Source organism: Pimephales promelas, chromosome 15, assembly GCF_988280905.1.
Source record: "Pimephales promelas chromosome 15, fPimPro1.hap1.1, whole genome shotgun sequence".
NCBI classification, from domain to species: Eukaryota; Metazoa; Chordata; class Actinopteri; order Cypriniformes; family Leuciscidae; genus Pimephales; species Pimephales promelas.
The window spans coordinates 34,661,626-34,685,005 of NC_142783.1; the positions used below are offsets into that span (position 1 = coordinate 34,661,626).

Genomic DNA, 23,380 nt, shown 5'->3' on the forward strand with positions numbered 1-23,380 from the left:
GTAGTGCATTTATGTTCGCGCTGTACTGCATCCACAAAAATAAAACATTTTATACATTTACGGTAGGAAATTTGCTAAATATCTTCATGGGACATGATCTTTACTTAATATCCTAAAGATTTTTGGCATAAAAGAAAAGTCGATATTTGACCCATACAAATGTATTGTTGGCTATTGGCTCAAATAAACCCGTGCGACTTATGACTGGTTTTGTGATCAAAGGTCACATATATATATATATATATATATATACACACATATATATATATACATACAGTATTTTTTAAGTCTTAAAAAGACGTGGTACACCTTCGACTGAAATTATCTATAAATTATCTACATAAAAATTTAAATAGATTTGAGCAGTTTACTATGAAATCAATACAGTGCAGAAATAAGTCAGGAAGGTCAGCATGGTTTGGAAATACTAGCAAAAATGTACCTTTTTCTAAAAGAAATGGGGGATAAATTCACAAAGCAAATCAAGTCAACATGAAACAACGTTCAATGGCCACATTTCCAAATAAAACAGGACATTCTAGAAGTAGGAATTGATTTTATCAATCAGAAATGATTGAGTTGTGAGAAGTGTCTTTATATAGATCATTTGAGAGGAAGAGAAAGCGATTACATTAAAGAGTGTGAAATAAGTAATGTCACTGATGAATCATTCACAGTAAGACCAGAAACATGAATTTGAAAAGTGAAGCGAGCTCCTCGTGTGTTTCAGAAGTACCTGTGATGTTTTTCCGCTCGGCTTTCTCTGATTTAAGGCGTAATGAGTCTCTCTGTTTCTCTTCTGTCCTGATGTGCTTCTTGGTTTCTGGCGTCTCTTGGCCAAACTGAAGCTGGCTGGTGTATTTTTCATGCTGGAATACAGAGAATATATAATTTACATGAGCATCTCTCAACACACACTGAAATAAACAGCATTTCTTTTAGTTCATGTTAAGTTATAAATACAAGCTATCGATTTTAATAAACATTTTAATAAATCGGCGTAATCACTTAATTAATTAGATTAAACATTTGAATCATTTGACAGCCATAATTATATTCAAAAGTTGTATCTGTAGGGCAATATGAAATCAAGTTTTATTTTTTCAAAATAAATTTTTTTCCGAACTGCATTTTTATTTATTTATTATATATAATTTAGTTATGGTTAAATTCGATTTTTTTAGTAATCAAAAAGCATGTCTAATTATTATTATTCAATAAAAAAATATTTTTAAAATATTTTTTAGTCCATGTTTACCAAATTCTGTGTTTTCTGGATTCCATTTTAAAGGTTTAATAAAATGTTTAATTAAAAATAATATCTAATTAATTAAATACATTTAAAAATCATTTCTATGAAAAGTTTTTTTTCCCCATAAATTCTGTGTTGTGTATTTTCTGGTGATTAAATTAAGGCATTAAAGCATTCATGTGTATTTTAATCATTAATTAAAATTAATTAACTGTTAATTTTATTGAATGAACCTGAGGTAACATGAACTAATAATAAACAGTTTTATTTTTATTACATATCACGATCAAAGAATTTAATTTAAAAAAAAGAAAAAGGCTGTTAAAATCAATTCCCTATTTTCGTTTTCGAAACTTGTTTGGTTGGTCCGATTGAGTGTGCAATCGATATTCGAACGTAAAGTGACAGCCCTGATGTCTATATCGCTTTATTTTCTATAAATGTGCAGGAATGGAGAGAGATTAACTCAAATCTACCTTGAGGGCTTCCTCGGGCACTTTGTGTTGGCTTCTCTCCAGGATGTATATGTGTGAATGTGTGGACAGTCAAGAAACAAACAAGCCATCCCATAATGATCAGAGAGAAAGGACACAACAGCGGGACAAAACTCTTGCGGCATCACTTCTATCGAGCTGAGCTGAGCACTGTCCTGAACAAACCCGTCCCAAACACAAGAAAGCTGCTTTCTGCTCATTACACGAGGAATTTCTGCAAGGTTATTCTTTCTCATCGCACACAAAAAAAAAAGCCCCGAGTCAAACCACAGCGGACTTGAGTGCCCGTTTTATTCCGGAAGGATATCATATCCGAAGCGGATGACATCGGATAACTTCAGGGTGATGTACGTCTGGTCAGGGATGCGAAGGTCATTCACGAACGTCTGGCGAGACAAAAACACACTGATGTCAACACACATTCTTCAAATGCACATTTTTATAAAACTCAATAGTGATTGAAAGTCTTTTAGCATGTTTATTTTTTTAATTTAATTTCAATTAAATTAATTTTCAAATTAGGCCCATCGCGATCATGAATTTTTGTGCTGACGATTAATTGTCATACAAATAATATTGATTTAATTCTGTTCGGTTTTTGTCACTTACAGTGAAAGCCTCATACATTTTTTTAACATTAAATTGTATATAACAATAAAAATTATAATACAATAGACCCACATGATTTACTTTAATGCTGTGAAAATTGTATATATATATATATATATATATATATATAAACTATAAACTAAAAAAAATCTATAATTGAATAAAATATAATATAGCTATATACACAATACATATAATGTAGTATATATATGTAGTGTGATTAGATGATATTATATTATGAAATTAAGGTTTGTAGGTTTAATCAAACATAAAACAATTAATAAAACAATTTTCAGACTGTATAATATAATAAAATATCCTATATTACAGCTATAAACACAACACATTAATATAATATAATATAATGTAATATAATACATGCAGTGTGATTAAACTTTCATACGAATAAAGTCCATTGACTATCTTTACAAAAGTGCTTTACAAAAGTTTTGTATATGCTTTGGCAAAATGTGCAATTATTGAAGAAATCTTAATTAAATCTGATTAGTTAAAAAAAAAACAAAAAAAAACACCCGATTAAACGATTAATCAATAACCGCAACACAGACCCATATAAAATTGTAGTTTATAAATCATATTTGACGAAACTGCATTAAAAATCTTAACCAACAACAAGCAGCTCTATTTAAAATCCATATCTGTGTTAGTTATTAATATTAGTGCGCTCACCCCGTTGAGGCTGCCCAGGTCTTTGACCAGGTGCTCGTCTGTGGACACGTCGTAGTTGAGCACCGCGTGCTGTTTGTCCACACTGCGAGACTGTCCGGGGCAAAGAACAGAAAGCAGATTAACAACATGAGCTTATCATGAAGTAAACATTCACGCAAATCCAATGAAGACCAGATGAACAAAAGGCCTAATATAAAGGAGAACAGAGCCGCGGCCGCACAATCAGTCTCAGGAACATCAGATAAACATTCAGATGTGGCCACAGGAAGCACAATTACCCAGCATTATCAGAGTCAGTGTTCAGACATCAGAGCCGATCTGCCCACACTCGTTTACTGCCTCATTAGTGAGATGATGTCATCGTGCAGAGACTTCATTATACAGTGTGTTGCTCTGCTGAAAAACGTTACGCTTGTTGAATCCAACCGAGGCCGAAGATTTATCTGTGATGTGTGGGACTTTCCGGTCATTTTTTACTAAAACATACATGCATCATAAATATATTTTAATACAATATGAATTTTGAATATGATTTAAAGTAAAAAAAAAATGTATATACAGTACATTTTCTTACTTTAATGCTGTGAAAATGATTGTGTATAGAGTAAACTATATAAATGTAATTTAATAAAATATAATAAGGCTAATTTACAATACAAAACAAATAACATATGCAGCTTGATTAAAACCCCCCAACACTTAATTTCTTAAGAATATTTAACATAATAATACAGTATATGCAGTTTGATTAAACCCACAAACCTTATTTTCTTAAGGATATATTAAGAGTTCAGATGCAAAAGCCTCTAAATGCCATTTGAAATTTTCTTCTAGAATGGTCATTTTTATCAAGCTTGTATATTTAAGTTCAGTAATTTCACTTAAATGGCAATTAATAGGTAATTATCATTGCCATTTAAGTGAAATTACTGAACTTAAATATACAAGTTTGATAAAAATGATCATTTTAGAAGAAAATTTCAAATGGCACTTAGAGGCTTTTGCATCTGAACTCTCTTCATATATAATATAATAATAATAATAATAATATGCAGTCTAAAAAAATTATATAAACTCTAAAATCATATAATCTAATAAAATGCATAATAAACATGAGTGCATCATTTGAATGAAAGCACACTGAAGCTGCAAAGCATTTTAAGTGTTCAATAATGATGGTGCATCTCGGAAGAGTTGAACGAGCGCCAGAGTTCGCGGCTGGCGAGGAATGCGCGCGAGAGAGAGAGAGAGAGAGAGAGAGAGAGAGAGAGAGATGCATGAATAGACAGAAGGAGGCTGTTGACTCTGCGGTAAAAGAGGGCCGAGCTGAACTGACCACAGATCAACACAACCGTATAAACAGAGTAAAAACACTACGTTCTAGCGTCAGCAGAACAAGAGACGGAGGAAACAGAGAGGCACGTTTGTTTGAGTAGAGTTTAAAGGATTAGTTCACTTTTGAAAAAACTTTTGCTGATAATTTACTCACCCCCATGTCATCCAAGATGTCCATGTCTTTCTTTCTTCAGTCGAAAAGAAATTAAGGTTTTTGATGAAAACATTCCAGGATTTTCTCCATATAATGGACATCAATGGGGACCAAACGGTTCAATGTCTAAACGACAGTTTCAGATGCAGCTTCAAATGTCTTTAAACGACACCAGACGATGAATAAGGGTCTTATCCAGTCATTTCAAAACTTATTCCAAAAATGTAACTTTTCTAAGAACAAATGCTAGCCTTTCTCCATTCTGTGAAGCGCGTTTGTAACGTCACGTAATACGTAATTACGTTCAAAAGGTCACGGGCGACGTAGCCGGAAGTACAGAATCAAAATCGTCCGACATCGTTGTTTTACCTTTTAATTCCTTTTTTTGTAAACGCCGTTTGAGTTAGTTTGCACGTTCAACCTATGCGTTCAACTTGTAAACACTGACTCTGTACTTCCGGCTACGTCGCCCGTGACCTTTTGTACATAATTACGTATTACGAGACGTTACAAACGCGCCTCACAGAATAGAGCAAGGCTAGCATTTGTCCTTAGAAAAGTTACATTTTTGGAATAAGTTTTGAAATAAGCGATCGTTTCACATGATAAGACCCTTATTCATCGTCTGATATCGTTTAAAGACATTTGAAGCTGCATCTGAAACTGTCATTAACTGTCGTTTGGACCCCATTGAAGTCCATTATATGGAGAAAATCCTGGAATGTTTTCATCAAAAACCTTAATTTATTTTCGACTGAAGAAAGAAAGACATGGACATCTTGGATGACACGGGGGAGAGTAAATTATCAGCAAAAGTTTTTTCAAAAGTGAACTACTCCTTTAAACAAAAAAAAAGGTTAAACCACTGGAGTCACATGGATTATTAATGGGGTCTTCACTACCTTTCTGAGGCTTGAAAGTGGTAGTTGCCTAGGCCGTCAATGGAGGGACAAAAAAGCTCTCATATTTCATCTTTAATTTTTAGATAAACTAAAGTTTTACAGGTTTGGAACGGCTTGAGTGTAAGTGATTAATGTCAGAATTGTAATCTTTTGATGAACTTTCCCCTTTAAAGCCGCGGATCAGACAGATGTGTTTGGTGTCCTGACCTGGAGCATCAGTTCACAGTCCTCTCGGCCCACAAAGATCATCTCGCGGGGCAAGCGGTGGCGTGTGCCGGAGCTGCTCACCAGGAACCACGACGTCACACTCATCTTCACAACTCCATCAACTTCCTATGGGAGAAACGAGAGAAAAAAACATCCATCATTGAGCTTCAACTACTGAACCACATGACAAAACAACTGTGACCAAGACTGCTAAAACTGTTATCATCTAAAACCATTTGAAGCATTTTTATATGCTAATGTATACTATATTAGACATGCTTTGCTAACACTTTACAATAAGCTTCATTGGTTAATGTATTAACTAACCTTGAGCAAGCCATTTCTTACTGTATTTGTAAATCTTTGTTCATAAATAATAAAGCTGTTCATTGTTAGTTCACAGTGCATTAACCTTATCAAGAGTTCAATAAAGTATTAGTAAATGTTGAAAAATTACGTTAAAGATTAATAAATCCTGTATACAGGCAACATTATTGGTTCACGTTAACTAATGTAAATTAACTAACCTTGTTGTAAAGTGTTACCCATGTTTTTTAATGATCTAATGTTTGTAGTTAGATCACATAAAAAAGGTTTACTTTTATAGGTTCATTTATCAATATTTTCATTGAGGACATTTTATCCATTAGAAAAATGATTGTATGGTGAATTATTATATTAAATATTGCGGTGGATGAGGTGTTTCTTTCTAGGTCAATTATTAAATATTGAGCAAATATAACCATGTGAACAAACTTAAATCATGCTGGATAATAAATCAAATCAAACTATAGGCTAATTAATGTGTCAAAGTGAAAATATTCTGGTTTGTGTCATTGATATCACGGTAAACTTGTTATATTAGTCAGATAAGCATGTTATTTTTGCTTCTGCTGTGTTTAAAATTGCATTGATCAGGACAAAGTTCAAGTCCAGACCTTTAAAAGAATCTCTGACAGAATATCTATGTAAAATAAGAGATTAAAGCAGAAACAGCTCAAAATCTGTAAGGTGTAATTTTTATAATACAGCTAACAGTTCAAACAAACCTGTCAATCAACATTCAGTAATATTAAACCCAAGAGTCCAAGCGTTAATCCAAACCTCACAGTCGATTTTCCTCGTTCATGAGCCACAACTACAACATGACAACACAAATAAAGCAATTTAAACAGATAAACACAGAGAAAAGAGAGTAAAACGAGTCAGAACTGTTCAGGTAAAACACTCACACACCTTCTTTAGTGAAGCTCCGCGCGGCTAAAGCTCAACAGGAAGTTTAATCCTGACATTCCCGAACATCCGAGCGCTTAAACACACACTTTACGACATATAAATACGAGTTTAATACGTCTCCATCACTGAGAGAGGAAAGAGAACTGATGTAGCTGGGATTTGAGGCTGTTATTCCCGATGGATCGAGAGACTTTTATCAGGGAGAGTCTGTCAGAGAGTGTCGGTTTGTGTCGTGACGTCACCGCGGCCGCAGCGCCTCCACCTGAAACTCCAGCCAGAAAAACTAGATCCACCTTTAATAATCTCTCTGGATTACAATATAAAAGCCCGTGTGCGCGATCATTGTTGTCCAAATGCATTTGTTGCATAGTTACATACAGATATTAATGTGGTATTCTATAGCACAAATAGGGTGTGGACACTAAAGGCACACTCAAAATGTGTAAATGTTTTGCATTTATAAGAAAATAAGTGGAAGCAAGAGAAGACAATTAGACATATGACATAAAAAGTGATAATTGATGCAAGAAGTCACGATTATGATATACAAAGTAAAAGATTATGACTTTCTATAGGCTATAATTGTGACTTCGACTTTGTATCTCATAAATGTCATTGTATGTCATCATTTCGACTTTTTATGTCATAATTATAATTTACAAAATGTTTTTTTCCTTATGTTGTATTTTATTTTATTTTTATTGTGGCCTTCCATGAGGTTGCGTTGAATTTGCTCTCCGCTAGATAGCGCTGTTCTCCACAGGAAGATCATCTGATCAAATCAAGATGAATGGGCTCTGATGATCTTATCTCTTGTCAGGTGTTCTCCAAACTCATCAGGCATTATAGGAGAAGACTGGCAAAAGGAGGTAGCAAAAAGTTTTGAAAACAGGCTATTAATAATTATGGCCAGTGTGTTTTGGAGAAAAAAACATTTATTTTATAATGTGATAGGCCTACCCCCCACTTTCAATTCTTTTACTTCAATGAAAAGTTAGATTTTTGTGATTTTTTTTAATGTAAAATCAAAAGGATAAACAATGCAGATTTTTTTTTACAGACATTTTTTATCATATTTATTAGGGGTGCCATCCATTTTGGCCACCACTGTATATATATGCCCCTTTTCTACAAAAATAGTAATGTTTCCAAACTTTTGACCAGTATGTATATATATATATATATATATATATATATATATTAGATATATATATATATATATATGCCCCTTTTCACCTACCCAGCTCCACCCCCTGATCCCTAAACCCACCCACAAACCTACCCAACTCCACCCCTCAGATCTGGATCCGACTCCGCCCCCCTGGATCTCGTGTACTGCAATGAGGTGCTACTGGCTGCCCTTGAGGAACTCTCTGGTCCTGCTGTTCTGAAACGTTTTTGCTACTTGTTTCAGAATTTAAAAGTAACATTCGCATAATGTTTGCAAAATGATCAAATGAAATGTTATCTTAGCCAAGATAAAAACAAAACTGTCAGTTGTGCTCTAATAAAAGTTCAACATCAAAGGTCAAACACTCCAGAAATGAGGTCAAACTATCATAATCATCACTAAAGCATTACAGTTGTTAAAGTCATAAAGCAATAAAACCTGGGTTTGTTCCTCTCTCGTACTTTCAGTCTCAGATCGTTCAGCATGAAGAGCAATGTGTAGAAAACATTTTTTAGCAGTAACTCTGTAAATTAAAGATATACAGTAAAACATAATGCCCCATATTACACAGTAAGTATGAGAACATGTTGATTTTTCACAGTATACTCACTACAAAAAACTATAGACTACACCAGTATGTCAATGTCTATGAAAAGTGAGAAAAGTAGAATATCACAAATAAATAGATGGACAAGATTATAACACAAAACTTATTAGGCTAAATCATTGTCTTTCACCCCATCGCCGATTCATAGAAAAATACAGTAAAGACAGTTTTATTCATCTTAATACAATCTTAAATCTCAGTGAGTGCAGTTTGTAAATCAAGCGTGCGGTGTGTAATATTCAGTTGCTGTTTACTGGCACTGAATATGAGTCACATCACCTGTGTAAATACAAATATGAATCTGTAACCATATTCAGAATCTAATCGCACTATCAATCCCTGTGACAACTTCACCTACTGGAACAGTTTTTCACAATGTTTTACAAGAACTGAATCTTACAAAACAACAGATTGCGAATTCACTGCGGTTCAAAGCAGTATAACTGTAGATTTGCAGTATTAACAAAGTATATATGAAGAGTTCAGATGCAAAAGCCTCTAAATGCCATTTGAAATTTTCTTCTTTAATGATGATTTTTATCAAGCTTGTATATTTAAGTTCAGTGATTTCACTTAAATGGCAATGATAATTACCTATTAATTGTCATTTAAGTGAAATTACTGAACTTAAATATACAAGCTTGATAAAAATCATCATTAAAGAAGAAAATTTCAAATGGCATTTAGAGGCTTTTGCATCTGAACTCTTCATATACAATATAACTGCAGTAAGACGTGTCCAAAAAACTGCATTTTTACTACATGTAGCAAAAACTGCAGTATTACTTCTACATTTTTTGTAAGGGACGAGCAACAAAAACCGATCGTGTCTGTAGTTTTTAAGTGTGATTTGTGTATGATTGTAATGATTCTTCTCTGCCAGTGAGAATTTATTAAACATAGTAAAATGAACCACTCATTCATCGAAAAAAGGGTTCATTTGGGTTCTATACATGAAGCATAGGGTTCTTTACTCAACTCCAAAGAACCTTTTGTGCTAAAAAAAGGTTCTATAATGACAAGAAAGAATTCTTTTGGCACAAAGGTTCTTTATAGGCTATTATTCATTCATATATTACATTATTCTGATTTTTGTAGTTGTAATTGGATTATTGTTTATTAAACTGTTGTAGTAACTTAATATCACATTTTAATCATGCAGATTTTTGGAGGACAAAAACTGAAACGGCACTCTTCGTGGGATATTGATTAAGTACATAAAATGATATAAATATATACATTTTCTAACCCCCATATCTTGAATTCTGTGATCATTCACAGCATTCATAAATTCATTTTAGGGTCTTGATGTTTGTCAATAATATGAAACATTTAATCCGGAAATGACCAAACAAATGATAATGAATGAACCCAAAAGGTTCCATATAGAACCCCTTTTTCCTGATTCCAAAGAACCCTAAAGGATTCTTATTATTGAATCATTAAAAAGGGTTCTGTATAGAATCTTTTAGGGGTTCCAAATATGTAGCGCTGATAGAACCTTTTAAGGTTCTATATATATATAGAACCTTTTCTTCTAAGAGTACAATAGCCAATTGTGCACTGCATCATCATACCTGTCAACATTTGGGTACCAAAATACGGGAGACCTGTGTAGAGGGAGGGGGTCATGTCATCCATACAACACACCCCATCGGCAAATCATAGAACACTTCATTTAAGACAGTTGTATTCATCTTAACAATACACAATAAATAAATAAACAGAAAAACAGATTTCTAAAATAAGGGATAGAACGCAAACACCATCGCACACCTGCAGGTGAACTGCGAAACGTTGCCAATAAATATTTTTCATACGTTTTTGCAAGTGTAGATAGTGTTATGTGACATTTTGCAAAACTAGCAGGTGATGTGGTGTAATATTCAGTTACTGTAAGAAACCGTTCCAGCGGGTGGAGTTTACCGGCACTCTATATTACACTTCACCTGTGGTTTCGCTGTGTGGTGAAGTAGTTGCGTAACTTCACCTACTGGAACAGTATTTCACAGGAACTGAATATTACAAAATATTATATTTTGTTAAGAAATTTTGCATTCTATTTTGGCTTTCTCACGTGCCCCTATTTGTGTTGCGTCCCTTTTGAGCCACGGGGTATCGAAGCTTGTTTCCGCCACAGAATGAAAAATAAAAAAGGTAGCTAATTTCGACTTTTTATCTCACAATTGCAAGAAAGTCAGAATTGCGTGATATAAAGTCGCAATTGCGTGTTATATAGTCAGAATTGCAAGATATTAAGTCAGAATTGCGTGTTATAAAGTCAGAATTGCAAGATATTAAGTCAGAATTGCGTGTTATAAAGTCAGAATTGCGAAATATTAAGTCAGAATTGCGAGATATAAAGTCAGGATTGCGTGTTATAAAGTCAGAATTGCAAGATATGAAGTCGCAATTGTGTGTTATAAAGTCAGAAATGCATGATATAAAGTCAGATTTGTGAGATTTAAACTATTCTGAGGGGGAAATAAGTTAGTCGTTTTTTCCCCTTAGAATTGGCCTGTTTATATCTCAAAATATAACTATAACTCGCAATTGCGAGTTTATGGGCCCTATCTCAAAATTCTGAGAAAAGATGTCAGAATTTCGACATATAAATGCGAAGTGATGTGTTATAAAGTCAGAATTGCGAGATGTAGGCCTAAACTCGCAATTGTGAGGAAAAAAGTCAAAATCGTGAGATAAAAAGTCGCAATTATTTTCTTTTTCTTTTTATTCAGTGGCGGAAACAAACTTCCATAATGGGGCGATACGGTGCGGACTGAAAATCAAGTTATCCAAAAAACCAAGGCTATAGTGTAGCTACCCAGATAGCAGACTGACATTGAATCAACGTGGAAATATGACATCGAAACAACGTTGATCTGACATTGTTTTGCTCATCGAATTAACGTTGAACCAACGTCAGATGCGTCATTCTTTCAAAACTAACGGAAAATCAACTTGAAATCAACGCGTTGTTTCAACGTTATGAAAGCAAACCAATTTTCGATTTCATTTAGCTTTGAAGAATGCCGCGTCTGACGTTGGTTCAACGTTAATTCGATGAGCAAAATCAACGTTGTTTCAATGTCATGAGAGACGTCGTTTCCACGTTGATTCAATGTCAGTTTGCTATCTGGGTACGGTTCACAGATCTGAGCACAGAGACTTTTTCTACAATAGCCTGCTTTTGTGTGAACTTTTTTAACATTTTATTAAGACTTCAGAATGAATCGCATTACAATAGCCAATTGTACACTCATAAAATCGGCTTTTAACACAGTCATGCATTTTAATGGTGCGTTCAGACCGGACGCGAATAGCGCGTCAGGCGCGAGTGATTTCAATGTTTACTGCGGAAAGTGCATCGTTTTATTTTGTTTCACCCTTCGTGGTCGTGTTACACGACTACTCGTTCATATTGAATGAACTGGGCTAGTTAAGTGCGATCAAAGTGTGTATCAACTCGTCTTAGTTAAGGGAATAACAAACATAGTTTAATATGAAAAAACGGTGGAGGATCCCTTTAAATACGGCTCTTGGACTATGAGGGCTGAAACTTCTGTTGGGCTCAGTGTGAATACGAAGGCGCCAAAACTTATTGTCCCATCCGGTTTTATTCATTTGAACCACTCTTTTAGCTTCTTTCTTTATGTGAAAGGTATTGGAAACAGAACTATTTTCTATAAAGACTAAATTTTAAAACATTGCCAAAATTCTAAATGGGCCTAGAGAGAACAATGAAGTAGGTCTACGTTTTAGCGCTTACGATTAAATGAAAATTAAGCTGTGATCCGAGCCACTCTGAAAACACTTGGTCTTGAGCTGATCATGCGGACAAAGTCTGCACATACATGTCTTATTTTTGCAATTTGATAAGGTCACTATTTACATATTGCGTTTTCCTTGGAGATAATGGCCCCAGGGCCTTTGCAAGTCATAACCCGTCCCTGATTCACCACACCATCACGTGATTTCTGATTTGAGGCATAAATACAGCTGTCCGTAAGACCATGAGGATGCTGAAGTCTTTCAGGAGAACACTGGATATACTGTAAGTGTATTGTGCTTTTTATTCACAATTTAATTTTGTAGTGGATATCCAAAGTAGACTTCACCAGCTAGCATTAAAAAAAAAATAACCATGGTTTTATTATAGTAAAAGTGTACTAACCATGTTTTATTGGCGGGCAGTTTGATTACTAGTTGTATATTCACAGTTTTACTAAAAATACGTTTATTCGAGTGTGGTAATACATACTTCTTTTAAACTAAAAGTAAGAGTGTACTTTCAGTCCACATAATTCTCAAAATTATATTTAATTGTGTATTTTTCTGTCATATTTTTCAGAGACCTTGGACGCATTACCAGTCTACCCTCAATAAAATAACAACAACATGGCCAATTGCGGAGGTGAGACACTTTCCATTTCCAACTCATTCATTTATCCTGAAATAACAGTTCTGTGTTGCACGCGTTTCGTAATGATCCTGCAAGAAGCTGTGATTTGAGTTCTGTGATTTCACACAGGACATGATGTCGTATCAATGCAACTCAAGACTGATCTTAGATACAGAAAGGGTTCTTCATATAGTCTAAATGCAACAGACCGCATGCATGCTGTGATATGAATCCAACAATGTGAAAAAAATCATATTTACTAAGTAAAACAAGTTCAATCGACTAAAATATTACTCAAAGTGCTTTGTGCACTTAAAGTTATGCAAACTCCAACTAAATGGTTTACAGCAGATTTGCCCAAATGCTTTGCATCAGACTGTATAAGGAAAGGAAATGTAGATAAAACCAATCGTGGTACCAAAAACACAACACAACACTAACCCAAAATACGTTTTTTCGCAGCAAATACCTTTTTGCAAAATGCTGCATTTTAGGATTGCATGCAACAATCAGTAAACAAATACTTTTAAACGAACAGTTTCATTGAGGCACAGCGATCATCAACACACTGGAGAAGAAGCACGTACTTAAAGGATTAGTTCACTTTTGAACAAACTTTTGCTGATAATTTACTCGCCCCCATGTCATCCAAGATGTCCACGTCTTTCTTTCTTCAGTCGAAAAAAAATGAAGGTTTTTGATGAAAACATTCCAGGATTTTCTCCATATAATGGACTTCAATGGGGTCCAAACGGTTCAAGGTCCAAATGAGAGTTTCAGTGCAAACTGTTCAAAGGGCTTTAAACGATTCCAGATGATAAATAAGGGTCTTATCAAGCGAAACGATCGCTCATTTAAAAAATAAAAAAACAAAGTTTAAGTTTTATAAGCTCAAATGCTCGCCTTGCTCTGTTCTGTGATGCGCGTTCGTGACTCTCCTGTTCGAACTCGTTCATCAAAATGAACAAATCTTTTTCGTGTCATTTGGTTCATTCAACGAACAGAATGAACGAGTTGACTCAGGAAAAAATTCGTTCATTTTGATGACTGTTAGATGAATGCGCATCACAGAACAGAGCAAGGTGAGCATTTGAGCTTATAGAACTTAAAACTTTTTTATTAAATGAGCGATCGTTTCACTTGATAAGACCCTTATTCATCGTCCTGAATCGTTTAAAGCCCTTTGAACAGTTTGCACTGAAACTCTCATTTGGACCTTGAACCGTTTGGACCCCATTGAAGTCCATTATATGGAGAAAATCCTGGAACGTTTTCATCAAAAACCTTAATTTCTTTTTGACTGAAGAAAGAAAGACATGGACATCTTGGATGACATGGGGGTGAATAAATTATCAGCAAATGTTTCTTTTAAAAGTGAACTAATCCTTTAACTGGAACTCAAACTTTGAACTTCAAAATAAAAGTTTACTTCTCAAACTCTGCCTCTATAGTCGAGCTTGTTTTACTTTTCAGTTCTGGCTCGCCACGCATGATAAAGCTGACGTTGTACTTGTACACACCTCTTTAATGTCACTTGAGCACGAAACACTGAGAAGAGCCAAGACTGGCATGCATATAAATACTGTAAATGTTATGACCCATTTCACCCATGATTGACCATCACTAATGTTTGGTTTGTATCTCATCAGAATCTCAGGTTGCCATCAGTAACTCCACATGGAGTCCCGAGTTCATCCAGGAGCTTCTCCCGTCCGCGCAGCGAACGGCGCTCCTCTATAATCTGTCATTCCTGTGTCTGGGAGGATTCCCGAAGCTGGAGCGTCTGATCCGAGAACAAGCTATTGACACACAAATGCTGTTCGGATCCTCTGAGGCTCTTCTGCTGAAGGTGAGACTTATTCATCATCATGTTCTGCTTTAAAAATCCTTAATGTAAATTCTGTCATGATTTACTCGTTTCAAAACCGTGCTGTTAATTTTGCTTCAGAAATTGTGAACTAGTGTTTTATCTTTCCTAATTGACTGACATTTACATGCTTTTATCCAAAAAGGTACATATTTACATTCTTATCAGTTCTTGCTTTCCCAATCCCTGGGAATTGAACCCGTGAGCCAACACTCTACTGTTTGAGCTATACAGGAAAGCCTGACACTTATGAAATCTTATTTCCGACATGAAATTTAAAGGGAACTGGCTTTTAAAATTTTATTATATTGTTGTCTGAGGTCAACTTATGACGTTCGCTTGGTTTTTGCATTCAAAAACATCAAAATGAATAAGTAATAGGCTATTTTGTAACCTAGTTTTGAGCCTAGCTGAAAAACGCTGGGTTTTTATGGGCGTTTCGCACTGAAGATCAGTGGTGGAGGAAGTACTGAATCTCAGTACTTAAGTAAAAGTACAAATACCCAGATAAATATTTACTTTAGTAAAAGTAGAAGTAACACAATGACAACCATACTTAAGTAAAAAGTACTTTATTTTAAATGTACTTTAAGTATTAAAAGTAAAAGTACTTGCATAACAATTTATTCTCTTAATGTCTATTTTCTAATGATTAATAAAACATTTAATTCTAACTCATTCAACCTAATACTCCTATAATGATGTTCAATAATGATGGAAAAAAATGTCACCATTTCTGAAACAAGCTTGCAATTAGGCAATATAAACCATGTTTATCCTTACTATATGTTAATAACTATGTTTGGCAGTAAACGCGATTAATTTATGGTGTAATTCTGAACCTCTTGGCTTGCCATAATCCTAACCAAACCAAACATATATTACACACGGTGTGTTTCCTATGCACGTAAAAACAAATTTTCGCGTATGAGTTGCACGATAAACACACTGCATTTAGTGTGACCAGGTTGATATACTGTATCTATGGCAACCAAACGTCACTGGTGAGACAAACGTGCAACGAACGGACGGTCAGATTACGTTTTGGCAGGGGAAAAACTGATCCGAAAATGTAACAGAAGTTGTAGAAACGTAGTGGAGTAGAAAGTATAATAATTGCTGCAAAATGTAACAAAGTAAAAGTAAAAAGTATGCACTATTTATTCTACTTAAGTAAAGTAAAGATACGTGAAAAATGTACTTAAGTAAAGTAACAAAGTATTTGTACTTCGTTACATTCCACCACTGCTGAAGACTTGGAAGTAAACGCCCACTGCTGTGAGTGGATAACAGTTTTGCATATTATAATGAGTTTCGACTCACCTCGTCGGTGCACGTGGGGGAAATTGTTTTGAAAACGTCCAATGTTGTAAAATGGCGCCCGGAATGATTCGCCCATACATGTTGGACCCAGAGTCCGTGTGTTGCCCCATTCCTGTCAGATCCAATATAGACGAAACAGCACCGTTCTTTACTCTTAATCGCTCTGCAAATCCAGTCTTGATTACAAAACAATCCGAACAGACGGACAATGTTTTACCCTCATCAAATAAAGTTTATCCATGCAGTCCTATTGGAGTCCAGAGGAGCTATCTTCCACAACCAGGCACTGCACAATATTCTGTATCGCTCGGTAGCTCGATCCGGATTATCATCATGAGGTAGGCATCTATGTTATTTAGCTATGCGTGTAATGCGTGAATCGGTGGGCGGGGCTAAACCGGCCGTGTTGAAGTAGGCGTCGATCTTCTTCTGCGGGGGTGGGGTTTTACAGTTCCCCACTTTGAAAAACGAGTCGTTTGCCGAGGCTGCTTTTATTGGACTAACAAGGACGATTTCAGTTCTGAAACTTACAGGATATTCTTATAATATGATGATGACCTCTTAGATGTCAAAAGCTCAAGGAAAATTTCATTTCTCAGTTCATCACCCCTTTAAATGAAAAAAAAAACAGGTAATTGCACCTTTTACTCAAGATTCTGACGTTTCCCCTCAAAATTCTGCATTTGTATGTGGTCAGATATTCAAATTTTAGCATTTAAGAAGTTGCAAGTAGCTACATTTTTGTTCTATGGTGGAAGCAAGCTTCCATAAATATCTGTGCAGTGGTTCTTTTAAACTTATCCTTTTGTTTAAATGTTGTTTTCACCTAGTGTGTCGGCACGAGTTCCAACCTGGTCACTTCCCTGTTCCCGATGCTGATCAGTGCTGTTGAGAAGAACAAACCCGTTCTTGCTGTGAAATACCTGGAGAAAGCCAGAGCATGGATCAATGACATTATCAAGGCTGTGGAAGCGATTGTGACGAGGTGAAAACATTGAATTTAGCATTTCACAACAAACAGACCCCAAACACAAAATCAAGACTTTGTAAAATCAAGACATATTCTGGACAAATGTGGGCAAAATAGTTTTTATTTATTTATTTTTTTAAATACTTCCCTTGATCTGAGCGGTACTCTCCTTAACTCCTTAATCTTGTATTTGGGTCAAGAATGGGCACCCATAGAAATGAATGGGAAAAACTGTAATTTAGAGCATTCTGAAATAAGCCAAAATAAGACACCAGGTGACAGCAAAGTCACTTCATCTTTAGGTTTTAGCTCGAAGAACTTATTGGAATGATATTTTAATGTAGTTAAAAATTAAAATAAAACATAAAAATAAGCATAATTTACCTAGAAAATATGGTACTTTTTGAAGTAAATAAATTAATTTACTTCTAAAAAAATTAAAAAATAGACAAAACTTTATCGAAGACAGTGATATAACATTTACAGTGGTATGAATAAGTTTGGACACCCATGCTAAAGTTGCCTAAAAAGAGGAATAAAAAATCATCTTTTGGATATTGATCTTAATCCCTTAATTAGAAAAATGAGGAAAACTCCAACCTTTAAGGACACCAATTTTCTTTGTGAATGAATAATGTATCATAAATAAATAAATGTTTTTCCTTAAAATACAGGGTGCATATGTTCCTATGTTAAATTCCCATAGAGTCAGGCAGATTTTTCTTTTTAAAAGCCAGTTATTTCATGGATCCAGGATAATATGCATCCTGATAAAGTTCCCTTGGCCTTTGGGATTAAAATATCCCCACATCATCACACACCTTCCACCACACCTAGAGATTGGCATGGGGTACTTTCCATAAGATCTATTAGGCTAACTGAAGTAAAACCATGCCAATCTCTAGGTGTGGTGAATGGTGTGTGATGATGGGTGCCCTGACTTATGCACCCTGTATTTTAAGGAAAAACATTTATTTATTTATGATACATTATTCATTCACAAAGAAAATTGGTGTCCTTAAAGGTTGGAGTTTTCCTCATTTTTCTAATTAAGGCATTAAGATCAACATCCAAAAGATGATTTTTTATTCCTCTTTTTAGGCAACTTTAGCATGGGGGTCAAAACTTATTCACATCACTGTATAATAAATAAAAACTAGGATCACACCTGAGTCCTCTGTGCCCACATTTGTCCACAAATACAGGATTAAGGGCTATAAAGTGAATACGGTTTGAGGGCTACGAAAACTGTTCAGTGAATCCGGACCACATCACTGTACATGCGTCATATTTTTCAGGTATGATCAACAAACCCGAAGTGTGAAAACATGCACCAGTGACGTGTTTCAAGAACAGAAAGACACCGAAGACAAAATAACGAAACAGACTGATGAGATGAAGGGTCTGGAGAACGCTCTGGCCGATCTTGAAACAGAGCTGAGAAATACTTGCAGAAATATGGAGGAAATTGACAGGAGATATCGAGACAAAAACCAAGAGCTGCAGAATAACATCAGACACTACGAAAAAAACAAACAATGTTCTTGGTTTCTCAGAGCCTTTGTACCGTTTTTTGCAGTCCATCAAGACTGCTCGAACTTGCCCGGTATCGCAGCTAAACAAGCCGAGCTGGCCCACATCGACTCTGAAAAGAACGGTCTTCGAAACACCGAGTGGAACATTAAAGTCCAGCAGACCGATCTTCAGCTGAAGTTGGCCAACTCCAAAATAAAGCTGGGTGAGTGGAACATACAGAAAATACATCATCTTCAGCACTGTGTGTGTAAAGGCTCCCAATGATCTCTCGTGAGCCAGAATCTGTTGTATGTTGTTTGTCCAGGTGCGATTCCCAATCCTGTGCACCTGAAGGAAGTCCAGCGGTGCCTTGATCAAATCCGACAAATTCTGGTTGATCTTAAAAAGTTCTGGGAGAAAGTGGGTGTCATGCTGGACACGCTGAAAGAGAAGACCTTTGTTGGGGAGGATCTGATTGAAATGTGTGAAATGAAAGATGAGTTTATCAGCTCCATTGAAGAAGCAGGAAAGGTTAGTTGGACAAAGTTGAGCAAAAAGTTGATTATGCGTTTCATTGTCAATTTCATTTCCTATGTAGTTTTTATGTCTTATCCATAGTGCAATCTGATTCATATTGTACAACTGACACTATTTTCCAGAACCCAAAGCAGGAGAAGTTCACTTTTAAAAAAACTTTTGCTGATAATTGACAATCGAGTATCGATTGGAACCGGGACTAACTTTTCGTTTTTCCCGGAATCGTTCAAAAGTTAAAATTTCGATTCCTAGTTTCGATATTCACAGTCCGCCGAGCGGAAGAAGAAACCGCTGAACAACACCAACGAAGAAGCGTCTACCGGAAGTGTTGGCATAACCACGCGAGTCGAACATGAGTAGCTTACGTCGGCGATCCAAAGTGTGGCTTCACTTTTCTAAAAATAACGAAATCTCGGCAAAATGCAAAATTTGTGACAAAAGGAGTATTTTTACAGAAGGAGTATTTCCTTCAGAAAGGCCGTTGGTTAGCAAGGTTAGCTAAACTTTTTTGACCCCGCATCTTAAAAGAATCGGAATCGAGAATCGTTAGGAACCGGAATCAAAACAAGGAATCGGAATCAGAATCCTTCAAATTCAAACGATACCCAACCCTATCCCCATGTCATCCAAGATGTCCATGTCTTTCTTTCTTCAGTCGAAAAGTAATGAAGGTTTTTGATGAAAACATTCCAGGATTTTCACCATATAATGGACTTCAATGGGGTCCAAACGGTTCACGGTCCAGAAGACAGTTTCAGTGCAAACTGTTCAAAGGGCTTTAAACGATTCCAGACGATGAATCAAGCGAAACGATCGCTCATTTAATAAATAAACAAAGTTTAAGTTTTATAAGCTCAAATGGTCACCTTGCTGTGTTCTGTAATGCACATTCGTGACTCTCCTGTTCGAACTGGTTTATCAAAATGAACGAATCTTTTCCCGAGTCAACTCGTTCATTTCGTTTGTTGAATGAACCAAATGACAGGAAAAAAGATTTGTTCATTTTGATGAACAGGAGAGTCACGAACGCTGAAAAGAAGGGCGAGTTTTTCCATTTTTGGTCCCCATGAAATCAGTGATACTGAATGAATGATTCTGAAATCAATGATATTGCAGTAAATGTGTTGTGATGATTAATGCTGCTGTGTTTGAATCTTTCAGTACTGGAAGAGATTTGGGGATTGCTGTCAGAGAGCACAGGGCATCTTCAGCGTTCAGTCTAAGGACGCTTATAAATTCCTGGAGATCAATCCGTCTTCACTCTCAGAAGATGAAAGGAAAGCGCTGTATAAGTCTATCATGGAGAGGCTGAAGAAGATCGATCCTCATGGATCATCCCAAACCGCCATCAATAAGTGACATACAGAGATCTGATGCTTCCTTTCACACTTATATGCCTATTAATGCATACAACTTATCAATTTTGTAGTCTTTACAACTGCTCTTGCACATGTTCAATCAATGCTCTACATAAATACTCTGTAGTTGGGAATAGCCTATTTCTATTTCAAATTGTATGACTAACTCTGTTAAAATTGCTTTGCATTTCATTATGGTTTATAAATCTTGTGATCTGGTCACATGACTAATGTCTGTCACACAATAAAGACAAAATACATTTCACTGAGGCCAAATCCTTCAAAAAGTAGGCTGATTTATAATGTTTCAGTGGACATCCCCACAGTTCTGATTTCATACGCACCATAATTTGACCGTTTCTATAGTTTAAAGTGCGCACTGCATCAGAACACTGGATTTGTATTATGCCTGGTTCAGATTACACGATTTTAGCCCGATTTTCGCACGATCTATTTGATGTAGGGTGTCCTGTAGATTTGTAAATTCGATCGTATCATCTGATAGTAGGCCACAACCTACGTCGCGTCTGCGATGCTTCACTACCCCAGATAGCAGACTGACATTGAATCGACGTGGAAATATGACATTGAAACAACGTCGATCTGACATTGTTTTGCTCATCGAATTAAGGTTGAACCAACGTCAGACGCGTCATTCTTTCAAAACTAACGGAAAATCAACTTGAAATCAACGCGTTGTTTCAACGTTATGAAAGCAAACCAATTTTCGATTTTCATTTAGCTTTGAAGAATGCCGCGTCTGACGTTGGTTCAACGTTAATTCGATGAGCAAAATCGACGTTGTTTCAATGTCATGAGAGACGTCGTTTCCACGTTGATTCAATGTCAGTTTGCTGTCTGGGACATCACGACAAAAAGATTAGCATGTTTAATTAACGGTCGTCCACGACGGTTCCGTCACATGTATGAGGTTGACCAATAGGAGCACAGAAGCTTTTCCGTACACAACTTTCAAAAATGGCAAAACGAAAGAGAGACGATGGTGCTAAAGTTAAAACTAAAAGTAAAAATATATAAGAAAACAATATTTTACCTCAAGTTCTCTTTGGAGGATTGACTGCCCGTACTGTCCTCTTCGAGCCGAGTTCTCAAGTCTCAAGCAATGGCCGTGAGACACACGCAATTCAACCAGTTGGCACGCTCAGTCACACGCCACACCGCGTATTTCTCACACTGAAAAGGCAATGCCGAGCAATCCATGAGCGTGTCCATTGTCGGGTTTTCTTTCTTTCTTTTTTTCTGAACACAGGACAACCAATACAACACTCACCCAGAGCAGTTAAATATGTTTTTAAACAGCTGCACTCACCGCTTCATCCTTACGTTCGTTTCCGGAAGTACTCGCTAGTTTCGCCTTCTCGATGACATCACGATCATGCGATGACTCGTCAGGAAGCAACGTGTAGTCTGACATAAGTCTTGTTGACATTTCCGTTAAACATGTAAAGCTCCACAATTAAAAAAAGAGCTGCAGATAGATCTTTTAACAACACCGAGACTAACAACAGTGGATAGGGTACTTTTCTAGAACACAGCAGAACATACGACTCAGTTCGACTAAACCAGACTAGGGCCAAGACGTGCAAATTTATGTGAAGTATAGTATTTAGCCTATCGCCCCATCATGCTAGAATCATGCTATTCCGACCTCTGTGGCGTTCTGACGTCATTTCATTGAAACTCATCTATTAGCTCAAAAAAATTACGTTAGCGATAATGAGAGTGCCCATGCCTGTGTAGGTTTTATGCAAGCATGCCGCACAAGCCCACAAAAGTGAAGCCAAAACCTCTCGATCGCCCCCCTGTGACCGGTCCTAGTATAGGTCATAACCCCCGCCTCCCCATGTCATTCAACGGGACGTGAGACCACTAAACAATTAAAATAAACTTCACATATCCTTTTTCCAAAGAAAGTTTCTGTCATTTACTGTAGTTTATATCACGCGGATGTAATTCCAAGTGTTTGTTTTTAAAATAAGTTTGTATTTAGTTCGTTATTTGATGCTATAAAAACGGTGCTGTGACATCATGATTGACAGCTGTGATTGACAGGTTCTCTGTGCGAAGTAGTCACTGAAGCACCAGCGGACTTTTTTTCATAATGTTAACTAGTAGTTGTATTTACCTTATTTTAACGAGGTTCTGCAATCAGCGGACATCATTGGAGACAGAGGCCACTTAATGAAAGTGCGGGGCGGCGTGTGCTTGCAAAAGATCCAGCGAGAGTGAGAGCGCGGCCTTGTTTTCGCGGCTTTACTTCCTGCTCACGACTGCGCATGACTGGTCCCGAAAACGCAAAGTGCGCAGACTCAGGTCCCAAGATGTCAGCGTCACATGACATTGGCGGCTTCAGTTCTCTCTGATGGAAAAGAGCGGAGGAGCGTCGTCCATCTTTTTTACAGTCTATGGTTGTATGTCCTGTGGCCAATGAAATAAAATAAAAAAAGAATGCAGCTGAATATTTTTTTTTTCTACATTAGCTCTGTTGTTCACTTGATTTACACCTGATCCACCATGAAGTCCACAGGTCTGTAGGCTGTTCTGCAAAAAATAAATAATAAATATTATTTTAAAAAAAAAACAACTATTAGGTATTGTAGACAGGGGCCAATTAAAGTCAGAAAAGCTGCGAACTGGTGATGATAAACAAAACAAACATGGAAGTACCGGAAGTTCCAAATCATGACATTTAATGCACATTATGAGGTGAAGTTGAGATCAACAAGAACG

The 23,380-nt window shown here is 36.2% G+C and overlaps 2 protein-coding genes across 6 annotated transcripts in view; one reads left to right on the forward strand and one right to left on the reverse strand.

Annotated features, from left to right (window-relative positions):
* cep170ba (centrosomal protein 170Ba) overlaps positions 1–7,140 on the reverse strand; it is a 32,487-nt gene extending 25,347 nt beyond the window's left edge. For 4 of the 5 annotated variants that reach the window (XM_089120606.1, XM_089120602.1, XM_089120605.1 and 1 more), the window contains exons 1-6: positions 6,880–7,140; positions 5,644–5,769; positions 3,046–3,135; positions 2,052–2,132; positions 1,729–1,785; positions 737–869 (exon numbers count right to left, since the gene is read on the reverse strand). In XM_089120606.1, the coding sequence (XP_088976732.1) occupies positions 737–869; positions 1,729–1,785; positions 2,052–2,132; positions 3,046–3,135; positions 5,644–5,748 (466 nt within the window). In that variant the 5' untranslated portion in view covers positions 5,749–5,769; positions 6,880–7,140. Of the gene's footprint in view, positions 1–736; positions 870–1,728; positions 1,786–2,051; positions 2,133–3,045; positions 3,136–5,643; positions 5,770–6,692; positions 6,782–6,879 lie in introns of all 5 variants that reach the window. The other variant, XM_089120603.1, reaches the window with a different exon arrangement.
* Positions 7,141–12,645: 5,505 nt separating this feature from the next.
* On the forward strand, positions 12,646–20,894 carry LOC120473233 (uncharacterized). The gene is made up of 7 exons (XM_039662957.2): positions 12,646–12,711; positions 13,009–13,071; positions 14,709–14,908; positions 17,080–17,234; positions 18,518–18,957; positions 19,060–19,265; positions 20,433–20,894. Exons 2-7 carry the CDS (start codon positions 13,056–13,058, stop codon positions 20,628–20,630), a joined length of 1,215 nt encoding a protein of 404 aa, XP_039518891.1. The 5' UTR covers positions 12,646–12,711; positions 13,009–13,055; the 3' UTR covers positions 20,631–20,894.
* Positions 20,895–23,380: the final 2,486 nt, after the last annotated feature.